Here is a 25424-nt window from a genome sequence, read left to right as displayed (position 1 = left end):
TTACCATAGGGTCACCCAGGGAGCCTTTCACTAATTCATTTAAATGTTAATTGGTCTTTTAGAAGCTATTTCTAAATCTTATTAGTATCTTTTTAACAATTTTTTTCCGTTAATACTTTTTTTTAGTATACAATTAATCTTTAAAGTGTGATTTTTATTTTGTAAATTTTCTCTTTTAAATTAAGGTTTTGGCTTGGACAACAACGTTGCAAACAATCTATAAAACACCTGCCTACAATATGCAGTGAAACATTGCAGCTTTCCAATTACTCAGCTAATCCTATTGGAAACCTTTCTAAGAATAAGCTGTTTATTAAACTTACCCGTCTTCCACAATACTACATTGTAAGTATGCAGTGGGATGATTTGGGCTATCAAGTGCAGTAATTCTATTATATCCTGAACAATTTATTGTTTAGCTTACAAATGCCTTTTATTGAATATTTTGCTCTCATGGAGTAATTCTCTATCCAGGATTAGGGATGGAGGAGAGCGATATTCACATTATCATACAGGTTTGGGAACTGTAAAATACACCTCTATTCCATGCCCTATGATTTTTCCTATTGTTGGGCCTGGTTTCCCACTTGAATGAGGCATCTCCTCTATAGGAATAAAAAAATTAAAAGTAACTACCGTGAAGATTTGATGTCAGATAAACTTGTTTAGTTTTATTTGAATCCTAACATGGATAATACCATCTTTTAAATATGGTTTGGCTGAAGTAGAACTTTATTTTCTCCTCCTTGTCTGATTTAAAGCAGATTCCATTTTATTGATTTCATTGTGTACTTTTTAAAAAAAATTTTTATTATTAATTTCAATGAAAATTTACAGAGACTTTGGATTTCCATTCATTCATTGTTGTACTTTCTCCCTGCCCCCCCCACCCCAGTACACTCTTCTCTTTGAAAAGTAAAAGAAAAATTCTTTCATTGTTTTACAGTCCCTCCCCCCTAGGTCCACTCCATTATGCAACCTTCGTTCTGGACTCCTGTCATGACAAAAATACCTAATCACATGTCCCTTTTAAACAGTTTTCTCCCTCATCTGTTTCAATGCTGTATACATTATTTATCCCATCTTTCTCAGTTTCCCCCCAAACCTGATGTCAGTCCTGTTTTACAACAGTGGCACTATACAGTATTTGTCCTTTTGTGACTGAGATACTTCACTCAGCATAGTGTCCTCCAGGATCACCTATTTTGAATAATATTGCATGAGTTCCTTGTTTTTCAGTGCAGCATAGCATTCCATTGTGTGAATATACCACAGCTTCTCTATCCATTCATTTGTTGATATTGTTTCCAACTCCTTGCTATTGTGAACAAAGCCTCGATAAGCATGGGTGTGCATATATCTGGTTGGGTGGCAGTTATGGTCTCTTTAGGGTATATTCCCAGCAGTGGGATTGTTAGGTCAGATGGTATTTCTGTTTGCAACTTTTTGAGAAAGTGCCACACTGCCTTCCACAATGGTTGTACCATTTTACACTCCCACCAACAGTGAAAAAGGCTTCCAGTTTCTCTACAATCTTGCCAGCATTTGTTGCTTGCTCTTCTATTAAATTTTGCTATTCTTACAATATCTCATAGCTTTTTTGATTTGCATCTCTCTTAGAGCTAGGGATTTTGAACATTTCTTCATGTGCTTTTTGGCCATCTGAATGTCTTCTTTGGTGAAGTGTCTGTTCATATCCTGTGCCCATTTTTCAATTGGATTATTTACCTTTATCTTATTGTGGTGCTCAAATATTTTATAAATTTTAGATATAAGTCCTTTATCTGACATGTCATTACCAAAACCTTTTTCCCAGTCTGTGGCTTCTCTTTTTTACCTTGTTGGAGAAGTTTTTGTATGTGCATAGGGATTTGATTCTTAGAAGGCCCCATTCATCTATTTATCTTCTCCTGGTTGTAGATCATTGTGTACTTTTTAAAACACAATATGATCCTTTCTCTTATCTTTCTTTTTCCAGTTCATTTCTTTGAGATCTTTCAGTTGATAAAAGTGGTAGAAATTTGAAGTATAAACTTGACCTAATTATATTTTCCTGCTTATGGAAAATTCTGTGTGTACCAAGTAGATATTTTTGGCTAAAAACCAACAGTGTTTGAAAATTTTAGTTCTGGATTATTAAGAGTGAAGTTTTTAAAGCTTTGAACTATACTTTTAAAAGCTGCTATTTTAGGATGATACCCCTTATATCCTGACATAAATTAGGTTACCTGTGTAGATGTGAATTTCAAAACACGATTTGGCACTTGTGAAATGATATATAGGATGCATGTATAATAACCAAAGATCTGTGGGTATGCAAAGATCACATCTATTCAATTTTATGCAAATGAAAAAAGTTGTTATAATTTATTACTTTCTAATATTAATTGTTGTTGTTTTGTGACATTGAGTTGAAACTGACAGCTATGAAGCTGATCGTCAAGAGTATTTCAGAGGCTGTAAATCACATGGGAGGAGATTGTCCATCTTTCTCTTTTGGAGCAGCTGATGAATTTAAACTATATGTCTTTGGGTTGGCAGCACAGCTCCTTATCCACTAGGATGCCAGAATTAGAATCAACAAAAGCCAGGCTTTAGTTTTGATAGCCAGTGATTGGCACAGCTTAAAAAAAAAGAAATGTATATTACTCCTCATCCTCTTGATTTCTCATTTAGGGGTGGGTACATTGAAAGAAATGAAAAACATTATTGCCATTGTCATTTAAAAGTAGATCTTCCTTTAAATTTTGGGACATCTTGACCATTTTACTCTTTTTTTAAAAAATCACCTTTATTGAAATATAATTTACATATAGTAAAAACCCAGCCATTTTTGGTACATTCTTTTAGATGAGCACTTCATTTGTGTAATTTCCATCTGTCATTTACCCACCCCCTCAAGTTCCCTCATTCTATCCTTCTATAATCAAACTCTCTCCCCACCTTCAACTGATAGCTTGTTTTCTCTTTCTTTAGTTTGCCCTTTTCCAGAATGTCATATAAATGGAATTGTGCAGTATGTAGCCTTTGAGTCTGGCTTCTTTCACTTAGCTTGATAAAATGAACTTAAAGATTCATCCATATTGGTTTATGTAAAAAAGAATGTTCATTTCTTTTTATTGCTGAGGAGTATTCCATTGTATGAATGTATCCCAGTTTATCCATTTACCCATTGAAGGGCATCCAGATTGTTACCAGCTTGGAACAATTATTAACAAAATTGCCATAATCATATGCATACAGAATTTCATATGAATGTAACTTTTCATTTCTTTTGAGATAAGAACTTGGAGTGGGTTTGTTGTATCATCTGGTAGGTTTAACTTTCTAAGACGCCATCCAAGTGTTTTCCAAAGTAGCGGTACCATTTTATATTCCTAGCACTTAGTATTCTCAGGTTATTTTCACTTTTTATGTTAGCCATTCTGATAGGGTGTCTAGCAGAGTCTTGCTGTGTTCTGAATTTGCACTGCTCTAATGATGAATGATGTTTTTGTGTGTTTATCCTCCATCTGTATATATTCTTTGGCAAAGTGTTCATTTTATTTTTGATTCTTTAGTTTTTCAGGTGCATCATTGTGATGCTTAGGTGTTGGACAAACAATTTCAAGTGTGGTGGATGGGAGGAAAGAGAGACAGGGAGAGGAAAGAATGTGTTAGTCAAGAGCCGTTTATTATCCCATTTATGTCTGTCACTAAACTATGAAGGGGACATTTGTTATGTTTTGGCTAGACTTTGAAGATAGTAGTAAGCTGTTATATATAGTAGGTAAGAATATGGTCTCTGGAACCAAACTTCTGTGACCTTGGGCAAATAACCTTAGTTTCTTCAGTAAAATGAATATAAATGATACCTACTTCACAGGATTAGTAGGATAAAATGTTTTAATTCATGTATTTAGGACAATGCTCGGCATTATTATTCTTACAGGGACCACAGTTTTCAATGGGTAAAAATCGGGATTGGTTTTTGTATTTTCCAAATATGAAAAATAATGGTCATTTTTCTCTGCCATGAAATTTTTTAAGGACTTACTAGTGGTTAATGAGAACAGCAAGGCAGTTTAAAACTTGAGAAAATCTATACTTAATGGACTTAGGTATAAACTATTTTCCGTTTACAAGCTAAAATATTAATATTTGTAATATCTGATGCTAATAATTTAAAGTGCTCCATTTCCCCTAGGTTTTGGTTGCTTTAAGAAGCATAGAGTGCTGTGGTTATGTACTCCACTACTAACCAAAAGGCCAGCAGTTAAAACACAGTAACTGTTCCATGGGAACAGAACCTGGTGATCTGCTCTTTAAAGATTATACAGTAAAGTGTAGAATGATTAATGGAAGTCAGAATTACAGGAAGGATGTGGGAAAAATGTGACTAGTACATTGAAGCTGTTGAAATTAATTTTATAGAACAAAATGTATATGAATGGTTAAATGAAAAAGAATTTGCAAGCTTTCATTCAAATCACAATTTAAAAGTTTTTTTTTAAAAAAAGAAAAGGATTACAGCCTAGGAAACCTTATGGGGCATTTCCCTCTCTCACTTACTGCTCTTGAGCTTGTTTGACTCCACTGCCATTGCAGAGCTGAATAGGTCTTGTAAAATACTATGAGGCTGTAAATCTCAATGGGAGGAGATGGCCCATCTTCTCCTGTGGAGCCACTGGTGTATTTGAACGACCAGAGACATGTGGTCAGCAGCACCACAGGCTGTGGACTCTGCCATTAGGAATTTCTACTCGTATCATTTTAGGGTTGCTTGTGAGTTGAACCCCATTTAATGCCCCAAACAATAACAACATAGTTGTCTTTGCTTTTATATTCAGCATATATTTATATTTCCTCTGAGTTTCTCTGATTTGGACCTTTTTAGGTTGTGGAGATGTTAGAGGTTCCTAATAAACCCACACAGCTGGCATACAAGTACTACTTCCTGTCTGTGAACAGTACAGATCGTGATGACAGCCCTGCCAAAGCACTCGTGCTCCAGCAGTTCAAGGAAAACATCCAGGATGTTGTTGCACGTACAAAAGCTGGAAAACACCTGAGAACTGGTGCCAAGCGTAAGGTACGTTCACATATAGAAATGATCACAGAATTTATGTTCATTAAATTAACTTTCTTGGCTTCATTAGCAGTTTTCAATATTGGCAATAATTAGAGTTTGTAAAAGACTGGGCAACAATAAGGCTTACATAACAAAATTGTCTTCATTTTCTTTAATATGTTTCTCTTTTTATATAATTAGAATAGAACCTGTTAAACACACAGTAAAAAGAAAAACCCACTGCTGTCAAGCTGATACTTACTCATGGTGACCCTGCATTGGGTTTCCAAGGCTGTAAATCTTTATGGAAAGAGATTACGTATCTTTCTCCTTCTAAGTGGCTAGACTAGTGGATTCGCACCACCAACCTTTTTCTTCTTGGTGAGAAAAATCTATTTTTAGAATTAGCCAGCTGGACTCAGTTTAGATGATCCCAATTTTGTTGGCAACACCCAAGGCATCACAGTCAGGAGCAGTTTGAACATAGGGCTTCTTCTCTCCATCAGGCTTAATCAGAGTGCTGACTTTAGCCTCATCACTGTCGTAGAGCTTCTTTACAGCTTGTTTAATTTGGTGCTTGTTGGCCTTTACATCCACAATGAACACAAGTGTGTTGCTATCTTCTATCTTTTTCATGGCTGACTCAGTGGTCAGGGGAAGCTTGATGATGGCATAGTGGTCAAGCTTGTTTCTCCTGGGGGTGCTCTTCCGGGGGTATTTGGGCTGCCTTTGGAGTCTCAGCATCTTAGGCCGCCGGAAGGTGGGTGACGTATGGAGCTTCTCTTTTTGTGGCTGTGGATGCCCTTCAAGACTGCCTTCTTGGCCATTAATGTCTTTGCTTTGGCTTCAGTTTTGGGAGGGGCAGGGGCTTCCTTCTTCACTTTCAGCATCATCTTTATAGAAAGATTACCAACCTTTTTGTTATCTGCCTAACACATAACACACTACTGCTGAATTACCAGTGGTTAGCCCAGTGTTGACTCAGTAAGTAGTTTATTGAATTAATACTACTTTTGTTTGGTTGACCCTGAACATTGTTAACCACAGTTTAACTGCCTTAAGTAAATGTAACTTTTTAAAAACTCACTTTTGTTCATTGCTTAAATCCTAGTTGTCTGGTGATCCATGTCCAGTAGAACCCAAGAAAACCAAACGATCAGGAGAAGTGTGTGCCTTCAATAAAGTTCTAGCTCACTTTGTTGCTATGTGTGATACAAATATGCCATTTGTTGGACTTCGGTTGGAGGTAACTGTTTTTTAAAAGCATTTTGAGTATTCTACATGAGAGTGGTTTTTCAAATACATTGCTAAAGCTACATGGATTTTCATTAAGAGAACAAGAATTGTAATCCTTTACCATGGCTTAAAATTATTTCGTCTGTATGAATTAAGATTCTGGGCCTTTTGTTCTTTATGGGAATGGAAACAAAATTCTCCCAATTAAAAAATACAAAAGCTTCTCAGAATTAATATCTGATTTGTATACTTTTTATAGGAGTATTAGTTAAACCTTTAGATATTATTAGCTATGCTTCCTATCTACTTGATTTGGTCCCTAGACTTTTTCCCATTATGTCATTTAGATTGCTTAAATAAATGTTACTAGTTGTGCAGTGAAAAGAGAAGATACATAGTATCTAAGTTTCTGAGGTGATAAATCCTTGTGGGAGGAAACTGCCTCTTTTACTGTCACAGAGTGGTGGATTCAAGCTTTCAGTAGTGCCTAGGGTCAGTGGAATGCATTTGTTTCCTGTCTCCCTGCATTTTCACTCACTCTTTACCAGTCATAGGCTAGAATTCCCAAAATTGTACATCTTTTTAGTACTCATATAGACTGCATGTTTGTCCCCTCTGCCTTGCTTCTCTGTATTCCTGTATCTGTTTCTCAAATAGAGCACTTAAGAGCATTCCATGGTCCTCTGTTTAACTCAGTCAAGCTCTTAAAAACATAACTACTTCTTTCAGTAAAAATTTTAGCTGTTATAGACAAAAGCAAACACAGTTTCTGTTTAAAATAATTTGTACTGAGATGTAACTAGTCTTTCCAGAGATATTTCTTTCATTCATAGAGTCACTCACTCAAAATCACTTCTGGCAAGTCACTTCTGACTTACCAGGTTTCCCAGGTGGTGAATCTGAATGGAAGGATCCTACTCATCTTTTTCCTGCAGAGCTGTTGGTGTATGGTGTATTTGTACTGCCAGCGTTGTATGGTGTTTTGGTTACCAGGAGAGTACACTATGGACTATGCCCCCAGCATTTCTCAATTCATAGAATGTTGTTACATTCCAATGACTTGGGGCTGACCCTCCAGCAGGTTTTCAGAGACAGTACTATCACATAGGAGTAGATCAACCATATTTCTGCCATGGAGCAACTGGCAAATTTGAACTGCCTGCATTTGGATTAGCAGTACAACTCCTTGCCCATCAGAGCTCCCTGTTCATATAGTAGGAACATTTTAAAGCTCTCTCACACTGTTTTTGAGCTTGGGCCTAAGTAGGCTGCTGACTTGTTTGGTCAGCAGCTATTTTGCTAAACTTCTGCCCTTTTCAGGTTAATAGAGCAAAATCATTCACGTAGCTATCTTCTAATTCTGGAACAAAGAAGTTATAAATAATCTGTTATGGAATATCTGGAAACAATTAGTGAAGGCAAGCACTTTTCATTGGTCGGGCAAGTGGATTTCTGCCATACCCTAGTAACCTGGAGTTGTGTGAACAATGAAGTTGTGTGGACAGTGTTTTAGGCACTATCCTTGCATTAATCTTTTTATGTCATTTTCAGAACTGGGTAAATGCATAATGCATGCACTGGAAAGCTTTTTTTTTTTTCTTAGATTTCACACAGAAAATAATTTTATTTGTTAAAAATAGAAATATATTTCAGAGTTGTTATGAACTAGAATATGCTGTTATAATTAGAAATGAGATACAACTATGATTCAAAATTATGGTAAACAGGCATAATGGTTTAAAAGCTATACCCATAAAGTAATATTCTTTATAACTTCTCCATTTGGAAATAAAAAAGCCTTGTTAGCATAGTGGTCAATGGATTTGACTACTAGTCAAAAGGTTTGAACCCACCAGCTCTTCCATGGGATAAAGATGAGACAGTCTGCTTCCCTAAAGATTCACAACCTTGAATACTGTATGGGCAGTGCTACTCTATCTTATAAGATTACTGTAAGTTGAGATCTACTCAGTGGCAATCCTTTTGTTTGGGCTTTTTGGCTTGTTTGTTTTATTTTCATTTGGATGACCAATCATTCAAATTTTGAAGCTTTGCCATCTGTGGATGTGGTGGGTTTTTTGTTTGTTTGTTTTCTTTTCACAAGGAGAGAGTAGGGTCGAGGGCAGTTTTGAGCTTCAATGCAATGGATTTACTTTCTTGGGAAAATAAAGGATGAGGATACAGTTTATACCTAATGCATATACTTTGGAGAAGAACAGCTAGCATGAGAACCAATGTCTTATCACTGCCATTGTGTCAGTTCTGATTCATAGCAACACTTCATTGAGTGTCTGAGACTGTAAATTACAAGAGGAAGGGAATGCCCAACTTTCTTCTGGGAAGCAAGTGGTGTATTTGAACCACCAGAGACACGCAACCTTTGGATTAGTAGCATAACTCATTAAGGACTATACTGACAGAACTCTATAAATTCTGAGAATAGAGACAATAATACTTAAAAAGGGTAGCTTCTTTTATAAAATTTATGATCTAATATAAATATGTATTCCTCTTTCCAGTTGTCCAATTTGGAGATCCCACATCAAGGAGTACAAATGGAAGGTGATGGCTTCAGTCATGTAATCCGCTTATTAAAGTAAGCACCTATCATCTGTCTCATTTGATGGTATACCTTATAGTCACACTGCCCGAGGGCTGCCTCTCTCCTTCCATGAGGCAGCATAAAGTAAAGTTCAGAACCTGTGGATATCCTGGACTTACACATAGAATTACTAAAGTCTGGACAGGATTCTGTTTAGCCTGTGGAGATCCACTTATCTGAGGATGGCTTTCCCCCCCTGTATTTCTCTCAGTCCACTGTGTGTCAAGGTAAAATTCTGTTAGGGCCTTTTCAGATGCTGTGGGTTCATAAAGCAATGGGACTTGCCCTTTCAGAAATCCTGAAGAGTTCCCTGAAGGAGAGATCAAGAGTTAACCAGAGGAACGTAGGGTTAGGGTAGAAGTGTGAGGCCATGGCATGAAGGGATACTACTGCATCTGAGCAAACTGGTTTCCTGAAATGAAAAGAAGTTTAGCATGGTAGGAGGTAGGAGAGATGTAATAAGAAAAGGATTTTGCAGGATTTAAGTGCTCTTATGGAATTTGGTATTTTTCTTAAAAACAGTAAAAAGTCATGAGATGATTTTAAGCAGGAATTTGACATTGAATTTATGTTTTTGAAAGCTCATTCAAATAGTAATATGGAGAATGAATTAGAACAAGACAAGAGTAAAGTAGTGAAACCAGTTGCCAAAATGTTTCATGGTGGTGATGTTTGTAGGTTGGATGAGGGTGATGTTCCATAAGAACTTGGACAATGACACATTCAAAGGTTGGTGAATTAATGTTGAGGTGAGCAGAAGGGAATGTGACAAAGGTGACTCTTAGTTTTTCATTCTTTTTAATTATTATTTTATTATTTTTTGTTTGTGTACTGTCAGATCAGATCTGGAAGAGATTGCCCCACCTTCTCCAGCAGAACCTTTGGTGGATTTGAACTGCATACCTCTGGGATTATAGTGCAGCTTCTTACCACTAGGCCACCAGAGCTCCCTAGACTCTTAGCTTTAATCTTGGGCAGATGGTTGAATATTGGTAGTATTTTCCAACACAGAAGATGATGTGACTTTGAAGGGGCTTTGGTAAATTGAGGCTGTAGGGATGTGTTTCAAGTTCAGATAACAGTTTTAGATAAAGGCATCACTATGGTGATGGTAATTGAGCTAGGGTAGTAGATTAGATAAGAGGAAAGTTTTTACAAAAGCAGATGGAGAGCTTGGTTCTAAATGGTTAGAGGACAAGGATCCTAAGGGTATTTAAAAGTAATACTAATGCAGTGCATGTGGTTTTTAAAGTGATCCCAGTGTGAACTATTGCAAAGCTAGAGAGCTATTTGTTTTCCTTTTTTGTATGTTTTATTAGATGTTGCTTATAAAGTTGTATAAACAAATTTTATTTGTTGAATTCCACTATCTGCTAAGAGGAAGCACCTCTGCAACTTGAGCAGAGGGTTTTAACTTGTGTTATTTGGGAATTAGTTTGTTTTTCTTGAGGATGGGAAGGATAAGTTCTGACTCCCTGCTGAGGAGCTAGGAGGAAGTGTTTGTGTATGCACACATACATGCATGTATATATGGACATGTACACATGTTCTTGAGGCTTGTATGCCCTTGTACTTGCTTTAGATAAAGAATTAGTACTAAAGGTTCCCCTTCTTGACTGGCTAATCTTAACACCAGACCTACAAAAAGTCTTCAGGGTGAACGAGCCGATTGCATAATGGGAATTGGTGGGAAAATCAGTGTTCCGTTTCTTGTACTCAAGAGAACATATGAATAGTACTGTATAAGAGAAAGCACTTTCTTTTACTTAGCTTAACTGTACAGCAATTTTTTTTTCTTTTTTTATTAATTTTAATGAAACTTTACAGAGACTTAGGGTTTCCAGTCCTTCATTGTTGCACTTTTCTCCCTGCCCACCCCCTCCACCCCCAATACACTCTTCTCCTTGAAAAGGAAAACTCTTTCATTGTTATGCGTCCCTCCTCTCAAGTCCACTCCACTGTGCAGCCTTCATTCTGGACTCCTATCATGACAATAATACCCAATCATATGTCCCTTTAAACAGTTCTCTCCCTCATCTGTTCAGTGCAGTATATATTATTCCTCCCCTCCTTCTCTCTCTTCTCTCAACCCTGATGTCAGTCCCATTTTACAACAGTGGACCGATGCAATATTTGTCCTTTTTGTGACTGAGATATTTCACTCAGCATAATGTCCTCCAGGGCCATCCATTTTGAATACTATTTCATGAGTTCCCTGTTTTTCAATGCTGCATAGTATTCCATTGTGTAAATATACCAGAGCTTCTCTATCCATTCATTTGTTGATGGGCACTTAGGTTGTTTCCAACTCTTTGCTATTGTGAACAAAGCCACAATAAACACGAGTTTACATATATCTGCTTGGATGTCAGTTATGGTTTCTTTAGAGTAAATTCCCAGTAGTGGAATTGCTAGGTCAAATTGTATTTCTATTTCCAACTCTTTGAGAAAGCGCCATACAGCCTTCCATAGTGGTTGCACCACTTTACACTTCCACCAACAGTGAATAAGGGTTCCATTTTCTCCACAGCCTTGCCAGCATTTGTTGTTGACTGTTCTGTTAAATTTTGCTATTCTTACTGGGGTGACATGATATCTCCTTGAGATGGTATCTCATAGTTGTTTTGATTTGCATCTCTCTCAAAGCTAAGGATTTTGAACATTTTGGCTGGTGTCAGTTTAGGTAGGTTGTAAATTTCTAAATATTTGTCCATTTCCTCTAGATTTTCTTATTTGTTTGAATATAATTTTTCATAATATTCCAGTGTTAGCCTTTTTATTTTAGTTAATTCTGTTGTGACATTGCTCATTTCATCTCTTATTCTGATTGTGTCTTTTCCTTCTTTTTCTTTGTTAGTTTTGTTAATGGTTTGTCCATTTTGTTTACCTTTTCAAAGAACCAACTCCTAATTTTGTTAAGGGTTTCAATTGTTTTTTGGTTTTCTATTTCATTTCTTTCTGCTTTAATTTTTATAATTTCAGGTTTTTTAGAGGATGTCAGGTTTTCTTGCTGTTCTTTTTAAGTTTGTTGGAGATGTTGAGTTAGAGAATCAATGGTCATTTTTTTCCCTGCCTTTTGATATGTTTGCTTATTGCTATAAATTGACCCCTGATTACTGCTTTGGCTGTTTCCAGAGGTTTTGGTAAGTGGTCTTTTCATTGTCATTTGTTTCAAGAAACTTTCATTTCATTTTTTATTTCTTCTAGTACCTACTCATGTTCAAGCAGAGTGTTGTTCAGCTTCCAAATATATGGGGTTTTTTTCTCCTTTATTGTCTTGTTATTATTTTCCAATTTTATAGCATTGTGGTCTGAGAAAATGCTTTGTATTAGTTCTGTGTTTTTTAATTTATTGATGCTTGCCTCATAACCTAAAATGTGATCTATTCTGGAGAATGTTCCATGCACATTGGAGAAGAAGGTATATTGTGTTTTGGGGGGGGGGTGCATTAGCCTAAAAATATCTATGAGGTCGAGTCTGTTTATTGTGTGGTTTAATTCTTGAGCATCTTTGTTGAGTTTTTTTCTGGTAGTTCTGTCTTTTCTTGAGAGAGGAGTGTATTGAAGTCTCCAACTACTATAGTAGTGTTCTCAATTTCTTTTTTCAGTTTTCTTAAATGTTTGTTTTATATATTTTGCAGGTCTTTCTTTTGGTGCATAGATATTTATTATTGTTATGTCCTCTTGTTCTTTTGACCCCTTAAGCATTATATAGTGACCTTCCTTGTCCTTTGTGATTGTTTTTGCAGTGAAATTTATTTTATCTGTGATTAATATCGTTACTCTTGCATTTTTCTGGTTGCCATTTGCTTGGTATATTTTTTTCCCATCTTTTTTTTTTTTTTTTTTTTTTTTCTTTCTTTATCTTCATTTATCAGGTGTGTCACTTATAGACAGTTTATTGATGGATTTTGGGTATTTATCCAATCTGCAACTCTTCTTCTCTTCAGTGGTGCATCCAAACCGTTCACATTCATTGTGATTATTGAATGGCAGGGTTTTATTGTGATCTTTTTGTTGAGTTCTTTTTTGTTGTTGCTAGTTACTTTGGTCCATGCTGCTTTCTGTGGTACCTCTGTAAGAAGGACATTTCTCAGTGTTTCCTGCAATGCCGGTCTTGTTTTTACAAACTCCTTTTCGTTCTGTTTTTCTGGGAATATCTTGATCTGTCCTTCATATTTGATGGATAATTTTTCTGGGTACAGTATTCTTGGTTGACAATTGTGTTCTTTGAGTGTTTAATATATGTCCTGCCACTCTCTTCTTGATCACATGGTTTCTGCTGAGAATTCGGCACCTAATCTTATCTGCTCTCCCTTATAAGTTACTCTTTGTTTCTCCCTCACTGCTTTCAGGATTCTCTCCTTATCTTTGGTTCTGGCAAATTTAACTATGATATGCCTTGGTGTTTTTCTTTTGGGGTCTATTTTATATGGTGTTTGCTTAGCTTCCTGAATATATATTCTCTCATTCTTCATTATGCCTGGAAATTTTCCACAACTTTTTCAGTGCCTTTACTTGCTTCTTCCTGTTCTGAGATTCCAGTGATGCACATGTTATTTCTCTTGATGGTGTCCTACATTATTCTTAGGTTTTTTCTTTTTCCTTCCCTTTTGATTCTGCTTTTTACTTTAGCATATCAGTGGTGACAATTCTATCTTCTATTTCACTAGTTCTGTGTTCCTTCTCTTCAACTCTGCTCATGTGTCCCTCCATCATGTTGACAGCATCTGAAATATTGGATGTCATATTTTAGTTCGTGGTTTCTTGTTTTTCAGTGCTGTTAATGTCTTGCTTGTTTTATCTGCATTGCTCTGGATTGTTTGGGGTGGGGGGTTGGCTCCTGCTGGTTTTTGTTTGTAGGATCCTGTAATTCTTCAAGTTTGTCTTTCATCCATTGAAAATATTCAACCATTTCTCTTTTAAATTCTGTGTCAGAAAGTTCCATTGGACTTTCTGGCTTTAGGAAATCCATTGATATTGTGTCACTTTCTGGGGATGGCATCTTACTTTGCACTTGTGTATTGTGTGGGATAGCTTGCTTTCTTCAAGATGTTGATAGGTTCTTGATCTGAAGACAGTGCTCTAGAAGTCAGTTGGGCTGCTACCGCACTTGTGTTTTTCTCTGAACTTATGACTCAAGGGAAAGTTCAGTCCAGAGCCTCTGAGAGCAGCTTCTTGTAGGTAAGTCAGATCAAGGTGCTCCGGATTAAAGGCAAGTTGATGGACTGGATGTGTGGGCACCAGTGTGGAGCCGAATAGGGATGGGGCAGGCATACGGGGTGGGGCGACCACAGGGGCTGGTCAACCAGTTACAGGACCTCACTGAGACCTCACCTGTCCAAGTGTGCTCACAATTGGGGTAGGGACTCAAATTTCAGCTGTCTGTCTCCCACTCAGTGGCTCTCACTCAGCGATCTTTGCCCAGCATCCCATACCCAGGTGCCCTTGCTCAGTGACCCCTGTCCCAGCAGGGCCCTGGGTCTAGCAGGACACAAAAAGACTCAGTCAAATTCCCACCAACTGACCCACTCACCTCTGGTCCATTTGCAGTGTCCACAAAAGTTCAGTCAAATTCCCTCCAGCCTGCTCACTCTTGGGCATTCTCCCAGGCAGTTGAAGGTGCCCATGAAAACTCAGATAAATTCCCACAGACCCACCTGTTCCTGGGCAGTCAGCATGGCCCAAAAGAACTCATCCAAATTCCCACCAATGGGCTCACTTTTGGGTGCTCTCCCAAGCATTCAGTGCCCAAGAAAACCCAGTCAAAAATTCCTACCAGCCCGCCCAATTGTGATCATTCAGCAAGAGCACAAGAAAACTCAGTGACATTCCAACAGACCCACTTGCTCTTAGTGAGGCTTAAGAGAACTCAGTTACTTTTCTGCTAACCTTCTTTCTCCTGGGGATGGGTCCCATAGCAGCTTGCCTGGAGGCTTCCAGCTATGGCTGGGCCTGCAGCATGGCTCTATATTCCTGTAGCTCTGAAGCGAATTGTTCCAACAAAAGTTCTGAGTCAGATTCCTACTTTGAAAGTTACACCTTGTTGATAGGTCTCTCTGAGGCTTGAAGGTCTCTCTAGTGGTTCGTCTCTATACACCTTGCTGTTCCTCTACTCTTCACACTGCACTCTCCACAGCCGCCATCTTGTAATCCCCCTCCTCAATCTCAGCAATTTTTTTAAAAAAATTTTATTTCATTTCTTTTTTTTATTTTAAATTGATTTCAATGAAAGCTTACAGAGACTTTGGATTTCCATTCATTCATTGTTGCACTTTTCTCCCTGCCCACCCTTCACCCCAATTTACTTTTCTCTTTGAAAAATAAAAGAAAAAATTTTTTCATTGTTATTCAATCCCTCCCCCTCAGTCCACTCCACCTTTGTTCTGGAATCCTTTCATAACAATAATATCTAATGATATTATTTAAACTTTTAAACTGTACTCTCCCTCATCTGTTTCAATGCAGTATACATTATTTATCCCCTTTCTCAATTTCCCCCAACCGTATATTAATCCTCTTTTATAACAGTGACATTATGCCATATTTGTCTTTTTTGTGACTGGGATATTTCACTCAGCATAATGTCCTCCAGGGTAATAATTTTTTTTTTTTTATTCAGAGGTGAAGTTTTGTTTAAACCACATTAGATTTCTTAATACCATCAGTGGAACAATTCTTTTTGGGGGTGCATGTTTTTTGTTGTTTTTTGAATTTTTTTTTTATTTTAATGAACATTTACCGAGATTTTGGCTTTTCATTCATTCATTCATTGTTGCACTTTTCTCCCTGCCCACCCCTCAAGTCTTTACTATACTCCTGGCGTCTGTTTTCTTTATTAGTAATAATAAAGCAGAATACATAGAAATGGACAAATGTTTATCCTGTAAATGCTGTCCAGTGTTGGAGTAGGGTATAGAAAAGTGAGGCAGAAAAAAAAGGTTAAGATTTTTAAACATTGAAATCTTACATAGTCTGATATGTAGTTGAACTAAAGCATTTAATCTCCAGGAAATCTTAAGCTTTTAGTCCTAGATATGTTAATATCTGATAAGAATGTGAGTTGATAATTCAAAGCTTTAAGATTTGGCTTGTTTTTTTTTCTCATTGCTGAAAGTGTTATCTGTTCTTGTTCAGATTTATCTCCTTGAAATCTGTTGAGCAGATTTCCTTATTATATCTACCTCTGGAAGTGTCTATGGTTTGTGGACTCTGTACCTTGTGCAGATTGGAAAGATCCTTAACCACAAAGGAGGCTTGGAATATACCTTTCAGGAGCACCAAGCTCATGGTGCCTAGTTTTGAGCACTTGAACAAACTTCTGTCTCCTGAAGTAACATTACAGTAACAGGCAAAATGGTATTGTGATCTTTTATCCCAAAGTTTTTAATCTATCTCAGCCATTTGATTTTCTTTGCCTCTTGTATTGTTTCCATAGACACAGTTGTTGGTGGTTTTGTTTTTGGGGTTTTTTTGTTTGTTTTTTGAAGTTACAAGCTTTAGCTTGTCCTTGCTAGTGTGGACAGGCAACCATTTTTAAAGTATCTTCACTTTTCAGTACAGTTGCACTTTCACTGGTTCAATACACCAGCACTTTCACTGATCTCTTTGCTTTCGTACTACAGGGAGATAAGGTGGTTAATGATCTTTTTAAAACCACTAAAAATGAAACTGACACACAGTAGGCTGGAACTGATACTCTGTAGGCTGGAAACATTTTATGTCCTGCTAACAAAAGAGCATTTGCCTTGGAGGCCTGCAGTTTAGCTCCTCAGTCTCTTCAGTACTCAGAATTATAGGGTGAGTCAGGAGTAGCTTTTAAAATTGGTAGAAGTTTGCAAATAAGACTAATCAACTGTCCAGGAAACCTTTCTCAGGTCTTACTTTTGGGTAAATAGTAAAAGCTACTTCAATATTTTGTATTATTTTGAGATTGTAATAATTGCATCAGCGTCCCTGCATCCAGGAAAACCTGGTTTTATTTCCTCATATGATCAAGCTAGGAGGATGGAATTTTTTTTTAAATCTGTATATAGTTTTATTCTCTTTTCCATTTATGACTTTAAAAGCAGGTAAATATTTACAAGTTCTTTGTAATTATATCTGTATTACAGATTAAGAACTTGACACAATTTGTTTTCAGGTTCGTGTTTTCTCTGAGAGCATAAAGTGGTGGGAATCTTGGCTTTTAAGTAGATCAACTTCATGAAAAACCTATTTTATAGGAAAGGAAGATATCAAAATTGATACTAAAAGAATCTGTCTGAATTGACTACTTTGTAACTCTTGTAGGTTTGAATTACACTTTTGAGGATCAGGGCAAACAAGTCCCCAGTATACAGATAAAAAATCTATTATATATTATTTCTGTAATAGCTACTCGAAATAAAGTTGTGCACAATTTTTCTGGATTAAAAGTATAGGCCATGAATGATTAACTTTTTAAAAACTTAAAAAATTGTATATGTAATAGAAGTTTTAGTGTTTGTTACTGATTGAAAACATTTCGTTATTGGGTTAAATGATTTTTAACTTTTAGGCTGTGTGTATCTATGTGTGTGATCTGAGTGAAAATTTACAGAGCAGATTGGATTTTTGTTCAACCATTCTTTTAATTCGGTTTATATGCAGCCCTTACAACTTTCTTCCCTTCCTTCCCCTCCCCCCCAGTTTTAATTTTTACAATATTTCTTTGCTGTTCTTTTAAATTATTTAAGTCATTGGTGTTTATTTTAAGTCACTAGAGGCAATTTTGTCCTCCCTGAGAGGAGATCATTTGGCAATGCCTGGAGACATCTTGGGTTATCACTAACTCAGGGAAGGAGACAGGAAGATAAGATATAGTAGTGTCTTAGTACTGTTAAACATTCTTTCATGCATAGGATAATCCCTTGCAACAAAGAATTGTCAAACCCAAGATGTCAGTAGTGCAAAAATTGATAAACCATGTCATAGGTGGGATGTTCTCAGTAAGAGAACTTGCAGTTATTAGTTTTTATTGTAAATAGAATCATTATACCTTATCTGACAACCCATCTTGTCTCACATACTTTGAGCATGTTGTTAGGAGGGTCCTGGACAGCATGATTGGGAAGGTGGAAAGGCTCAGCAGAGGAGGTGAAGACCTCCAGCAAGATGACACAGTGACTGACTGGTTGACAGTGTGCATGTCAAGGACAAGATAGCGCAAGGTTCAGATCTGTTGTTCACAAGGTCACTATGAGTCATAGTTCACTCCAAGGCCCTTAGCAATAACAGCAACCACCTGTGTGTCATTTAATAATATATCGTTACTTCATCTATTGGTATACTAACTCATTAACAGGTAATGAGTATTACTAAAAAACATTTTATGGCAAAATAATCTGTAAAGCTGCAAGAGAAAGATAGTAGGAAAACAAATTATTTTTAAGACATCAAAGCTAATGTAACCCTTTGATGTCTATGATAATATATATGTTAAATTATGTAATACATGTAGAACTCTTAGAACATTTGTTATGATAAATATCACCTATATGAGATGGGGAGGAGGGAATAATAAACCCAGAATTGTTTCATGGCAGTCAGTGACCAAGATATGGTTTTATAGTAGGAGGCATTTGACATACAAATACTTGCTGTATTGGCCACTAAGCACTTTTAATAGGTTTTGTGATTTTTTTCATTACTGCATGGTGGGTTAAATGCTGTGAATTGCTTCCTTCTTTTGCAGAAGACACTTTAGTAGTGAGGTGCCTATCATTATGTACATTGTGCTTTTGCCTTTTTGTGATGTAAAGTGCACTTCATATGCTGTCTTTCACCAGAATCCCTCCATGTAAGGGTGTAAATGAGGAAACCCAAAAGGCTCTGGACCGTTCTCTTCTTGATTGCACTTTCCGATTACAAGGTAGAAATAACCGCACGTGGGTGGCAGAGTTAGTGTTTGCAAATTGTCCTCTTAATGGCACTTCTACCAGGGAGCAAGGTGAGATATTTCACAGCTTTGTCTTTGGATATTTCTGGATTTTTAAGTATTGATTATTATTAATCTTCCCTTTTAATCCTATAGGGCCATCCAGGCATGTTTATCTGACATATGAAAATCTGTTGTCTGAACCTGTTGGTGGTCGAAAAGTAGTTGAAATGTTCCTTAATGACTGGAATAGTATTGCACGATTATATGAGTGTGTGTTGGAATTTGCACATTCCTTACCAGGTATGTTTGGTAATCTTTATTTTAAATTGAAAAAAAAGAAAAAAGAAGGTAAAACATAGAAAAATAATTTTTCCCCACCAAACTCTAATGAAAAAGAAATCTCTCTTTCACCTTAGGCTTTCATCCTCTTATGTACTCATAATTTTTTTTTTTCAATTTGGTGATAGTATTTTTTTTTTAATTTAGGTTGTTTATTTTTCATTTCAATGAACATCTACAGAGATTTTGGGATTCCATTCATTCATTGTTGCACCCTTCTCCCCGCAAAAACCCCTCCCCCCTCCCTGTACTCAAAGTTTTTTACACCTCTGTAGATTATATTATAATAAAGTTAATACTTATTGAGAGTGTGTTTATATTAATTCATTTAATCCTCACAACCACCCCATAAGGTAGGTATTTAGTACTACTCATTTTCCAAATGAAGAAAGTCAAATGCTTAAAAAATTTAGCAAAACTTCACATAGCCAATGGAACCTCTTTACCACTATGCTGTACTGCTTCAGCATGTCTTGCCTACTCCCTGGCCCCTTTTGTAGAAATGGGAACACACATAAAAATGTGCTGTTTTTATTTTTTAAGAACTAAATTTATGTATTACATAAATATGTATACATTACTTAATAATATATTTTGGGAAATAATCTATTACATGATTAGGATATTAGACCATAATAGAACCTTACTGGACCTCGCTTCCAGTTTTCCTATTGCCACTGCTGCTGCTGTGAAATGATTGGCAATGGTGGTGGCTGAGGGGGTGGCAAGAGGAAGTGACTCAGCAAGAAGGGAGTGGAGCATGCCCAGCTTTGCTCACTGTTCCACTGGACTGAATAACCTGGCCCCATGGTCCCAGCCCCACCCCAGCAGCCAGTCTAACCACTGGATGCAGTCCAAGAGCCCTGTCCTCTGCCTCCCTTGCCTATATCTGACCTGTAGTCCAAGTGCTGCAAGAATCTACATTTACTTACTTACCATAACTACATCTAGAGAACATCATGTGAAGGGAAATTAATCCATCACAAAAGGACAAACATAATCTAAGACACTGTTATAAAAAGCTAAGGGAAGGTTTACACACAGCTAGAATCATTCTTAGTCTGTTATTGCAGATGACAAGGGAGGGAGAAGGGAGTAAAAATTAGTAAATACATAAAAGACATATATTAAGGTGGGTGAAAGGAAAGTCAGAATCTAATAAAGGAATAATTACAGTATTACTAAAGAAAGGAAGGTCACAGAGAGGTATAGAAGATTAAAATAACAGTAACAGGAAGTGAGAAAAGCAAAGTATATCATGGTTGTTGAAATTAGTATTTGTAAACAAAATGTGTATGACTGCTTGAATGAAAAAATGGCTTTGTAAACTATCACTCAGAATTTTTTTAAAAACCCAATCTTTTCAGTGGAGAAAAAAAATCTATTAACAAGAGAAAAAATTGAATCTAGGTTTATCATTAGAGTAAAATAATAAAAGGAGATTTGCTTTCTCCTTTAAACTATGGGATCACAGACTTTCATATAGTCAGACATTGGCAGAATCGACATAAAATATGTTTGTATTTAGAGAAGTATCTAGATATAGGTGTCCAAATGCCCTTTTTTCAGATGTATATTTTTAAATTTTGCACGCATAATCTTAATCTCTTCCTTGCTCCCTTTCTGTTTAGACATACCTGCTCATCTAAATATTTTCTCAGAAGTTCGTGTTTATAATTACAGAAAACTTATTTTGTGTTATGGATCCACCAAGGGAAGCTCAGTGAGTAATTGACTTATTGCAGCCTAAAACTAAGTCTCTGAATTAAAACCCTGAAAGTCCTTGTAAATTCTTAAAAAACAGAAAACAACGTGTGGGAGCTATTATTAATAGTTCAAATAAACTTACTATTCAGTAGTTCAAATAAAAATCTGGACAAAATGTTAAATAGTTTGTTGATTTAATATCTTCCCTTATCCACTAAAATGTAAAATAGAAACAATGCTCTTAATGATAGGATAGAGATATATATGATCTTGAAAGTTAAGACAAAGTAATGCATTATTTTTGGCATTTGTACTTTTTTCTTCACCGTTTTAAAATCTGCTTGGCAGCATGATTATTGTAAGGAAGAGTGTATACAGTTTTGTATGTATTTGCTTTTGGTAACATTATTGTTACCATTTTTCATCTTAACCTTAATAAGTATCCCATGTAATTTATAGCTTTCTTCACAACCCCCTCCCTCAAAATATATAAAGTGCTGGTGATTTAGTATAAAAATTCAACTCCCTGGGTTTTCATTGGATTCTTTCAGGTTAAATATCAGAAGTTACTTGAATGTTTAAAATCTATTGACCAAAGGTACTTGCATTAGAGATGGTGTTATGCACGTAATGAAGGTGCTCAGTGTGGATGGTACTGAGAGGATATTTCTTCAGTTTAAGAAAAAAATAAGAAATAGCAATGATAATTTTCAAAATAAAGTATCATTACACTTTTTTTCTTTAATCATGTCTCTTTTTAATTAAAAATGTATTATCTAGCACATGTATAATCAGTGCGTATACTGATCCACATTAACAGCATATCTGAAGCAGGGTCCACTTTTATTACTTGTCTCAATAAAATCCCTCATTTAGTTCTTAGGCCATTTGCTTAAGTACTTGAACTCCCCCCCCCCTTAATCTTTACTTTCTCAGTTTCTGAAACATAGCATTCTCTTTTATTTAGATTAGTATCCAGTGGAATTCCATACATCAGAAGTTTCACATTTCTTTGGGAACTGTTGGCCCAAACTCAGGTTGCAGTAACTGTCACAATACCATCCTCCATCAGCTTCAAGAAATGTTCAACAAAACACCAAACGTGGTTCAGTTATTACAGGTAAATTTTTTTTCTGTTTTTAATTAAGACTCAGTGCCAGTATCTTGTACAAAATTCCTCAAAAATTCATGTAGATTTAATAACTAGAGTTGATGCCTTTGTCTTGTGTATCTTGACTCTTTCTTTGATCCAAAGTAGACACAGTGGTGTAATTTGCACTGCCTCATTTATGCTGATACTTGAGTTTGTGGAATCTAGCCAGTCTCACTCTTTGTTCCTTATTATAGGTACTATTTGATACTCAGGCTCCATTAAATGCCATCAATAAGCTTCCCACTGTGCCAATGTTGGGCTTGACCCAGAGAACCAACACTGCGTATCAGTGCTTCTCCATTCTGCCGCAGTCATCCACCCACATCAGACTGGCCTTCAGGAACATGTATTGCATCGATATATACTGCCGGAGTCGAGGTGTTGTGGCAATACGGGATGGTGCCTATAGTCTTTTTGATAATAGCAAATTAGTTGAAGGTTTTTATCCTGCACCAGGACTAAAGGTAACAGATTAGATAGCATATTCAGCATGAATAAACATTAAAATGTTCTCCAAAGCAATGCCTTTGAGGGGGAAAGCAGCAGATTCTTGCCTAAACTGAACAAATTTAATGTCTGACCTCAAAGTGCTGATAAAGTAGGATTTTGACTGTATATGAGATGGTATAAGTCCTTTCCCTTCATTCCAAAAGGCTTGTTTAAAATAGTCCCCAGGACATTCTTGACATTTTCCTATTTCCAAGAGATCCTTGTTTCAACTTTTATAGCTGTTTCTCTTGGTATTTATATCTGTATCTCTAAATAGAGGGATCAGGGAGCTCTGATGGCATAGTTGGTAGGGAGTTGAGCTGTCAACTCAGAGGTGGATGGTTTGAATCCACCAGTGGCTCCAAAGGAGAAAAATGAGCAATCTCCTCTAGTGCAAATTACAGCCTCTGAAAACTCACTAGAGGGTCAAGCCATGAGTCAGTTTTGACTCACTGCATTGCATGAGGGAGTGGGTGAAATAGAGGGCTTATATTACTTAATTTTTTACTTTTCAATTGAGAACATTGTCTAATTGTCACAATGGAAGGTTAGATGTAATTCTTTTTACAAATTCTTTTCCCTCTTTAAAGCGTTTTCTAGTATATGAATATACTTTTCTTCCTATTCTTGCAAAATGGTAGTGGTGGTTGTTAGGTGCCATCAAGTCGAGTACAACTTACAGTCATCTTCAGAACAGCAGATAGGAATCCTGTCCTATCCTGTGCCATCTTCATCATCTCTGACACAGTTATTACTGCAGTCACGCTGTCGGCCTAACAAAGGTTAGATGTGTCTTAAGTATAGACACAAATGCAATTATAACCACAGGCATAGAAGTGAGGATTACAACACATGTTTTGGGGAGACATGACCTACTCTATAGTAGGTGATAATTTTGATAAGATAATTTTTTAGTGCTTGTATTATTATGATTATATAAACATTCCCTGAGCCATCCTGTCCATGACTGTATACTTCTTCATTTTTTTCCCCCAACAATTAATCCTTGAATTTTTTTTTCTGCTTAGTGTTAATTCTCTGTCACTAACTCTCTGTTAATAAACTCTGTCTCTCAGTTCTGTTTACTCAATCCAGTACATTTATACTCCCTGTCTTTTTTTAATTGGTATGCACATAATTATTTATATACATTGTGTTTCATTCATGTACATAGTGGATTTGGGGATTTGTGCATGTATCACACTTTCTTTCATTGACATTGTGTTTCATAAAATCATTCCCATACATTGTGTTTTATAAAATGTCTGTCTTGGTTTACCCACCTTGGTAGAGTATCTTCTACAACAGCTTTTTCAGAGAGGGAGTTTGAGACCTTGCTTGTCTGCAAACATCCTTTAATTTACTCTTATCTAAATTGAGAGAGTAGGTAGGCTAAGTTGACAGTTATTTCTGTAAGAATTTTAAAGGCATTTACTTCATTGTCTTCCTGCTTCATTCCTTTATAAAAGCTGCGATGCTTTATTGTTGCAGTTCTGACACCTTTGTTTAAAAACCTGTTGTTTCTTTAAGGAAGTTTCAATGGTCTTTATTTTTTTTTTAAAGTTTTTATTTTATATTGGTTTTCTTACAAAATTTGTATACATTATGTTTCACCCTCTTATTTATTCACAATGTGTTTCAGAGAATCATTCCCATGTTTTATAACCATTGGACTATGCCCACCATCACTCTGTCTTTTCATGTCCCCACTGGATCCTTCCCATTTCCTCCCCCACTCTTCCACCCACCAAATTGTGCAACCTTGTGATTTTGCCCCTACCCATCGTCACCCCTCTGTTCCCACCTATTCCCTTCTTGGGTCCTCATAAAAGTTATACTAATTATCCTTCTATTTTTATAATAATGGTCTTATGGGGTATTTGTCTTTATGAGACTGCTAGTTCATTCAGCATAGTACTCTGCAGTCTCTCCCAAGTTATGTATTATTTTTCAAAATCATTGCTCCAGAGTACATAGTATTCCATTGTGTGAATGTACCACAGTTTCTTAATTGTGTTCCACTACTAGGATCTACTACTAAGTTCCACTATAGGAATATACCCCAAGGAAATTAGAACTGAGGCACAAATGGAGATTTGTACACCACTGTTCATTGCAGCGTTATTCATCATTGCAAAAACATGGAAACAGCCCAGATGTCCAACCACAGCCTTTCTTTTGTCCTTATTATCCTGAAACTTCAAATTTATAATTTAATTCCTTTTTATATATGTGACTGAATAGGTTCTTTCAATTTGGAAATTCAGATCAGTAATTCAGTTACCACTTAGCTGTCTGCTTTCTTCCTGTTGTTTTTATATTTGTGACCTAATACTTTTCCTCCTATAGTTTTAGTAAATTGGTTGAAGGGAGAAAATGAAATATGTGTGTTATGAATCCATCATCTTTACTTGGATATCAGAATGTGGACTTTTAAAAGCTTTTTAAAAAGCTTTCTAGTAATTCTGATACGTTTATGGTCTGTATTTTTAGAGGTATTTCTACATTAAAAGAAAGAGAATCTGTGCTAGAGATACAGATTCTAATAGCCAGGCTTAATTTTTTTTTTTCTTTTCTTGTTGTGTACCATCAAATTGGATCCGACTGGCACAGGAGGAGATTGTGCCTTCTCCAGAGTTTCTGGTGGATTTGAACCACACACCTTTCGGATTGCAGAGTAGCTTCTTACCACTAGGCCACCAGAGCTAATGACCTCCTATAAAAGAAAAGCTGTCTCAGCTGTTTAAGAAAAAAAGAATACAGTTGACCTTAATCTTTTTATTCAATTTTCCTCTGCCATATTTTCTAGCTTAAAAAAGTAAGAATTCTGACTGAATGAGAATTTTCCCAAGAAGCGTTTGAAGTTAGTTACAATGTGGACATACAACTTTTACTTGTCCCCACATTTCTGAGTCAGAAGTTGATAAGAAAATATTTTTTTCCTTCA

At 36.4% G+C, this 25424-nt stretch overlaps 1 protein-coding gene across 1 annotated transcript in view; it reads left to right on the top strand.

The window, feature by feature from the left end:
• Positions 1-25424, top strand: part of MED14 (mediator complex subunit 14) — a 99549-nt gene that overhangs the window by 44428 nt on the left and 29697 nt on the right. Inside the window, exons 13-21 of the mRNA XM_006897522.1 lie at positions 186-345; positions 4877-5071; positions 6162-6296; positions 8806-8882; positions 18698-18858; positions 18943-19089; positions 20760-20851; positions 21803-21955; positions 22183-22452. Coding sequence (XP_006897584.1) covers positions 186-345; positions 4877-5071; positions 6162-6296; positions 8806-8882; positions 18698-18858; positions 18943-19089; positions 20760-20851; positions 21803-21955; positions 22183-22452 — 1390 coding nt within the window. The remainder of the gene's footprint in view (positions 1-185; positions 346-4876; positions 5072-6161; positions 6297-8805; positions 8883-18697; positions 18859-18942; positions 19090-20759; positions 20852-21802; positions 21956-22182; positions 22453-25424) is intronic.

The sequence above is a fragment of the Elephantulus edwardii genome, unplaced genomic scaffold (genome assembly GCF_000299155.1).
Source record: "Elephantulus edwardii isolate Elephantulus edwardi_28Jun2011 unplaced genomic scaffold, EleEdw1.0 scaffold00210, whole genome shotgun sequence".
NCBI classification, from domain to species: domain Eukaryota; kingdom Metazoa; phylum Chordata; class Mammalia; order Macroscelidea; family Macroscelididae; genus Elephantulus; species Elephantulus edwardii.
Note: the sequence above shows the minus strand (reverse complement) of the source record. Positions and strands in the feature narration are given on the sequence as shown.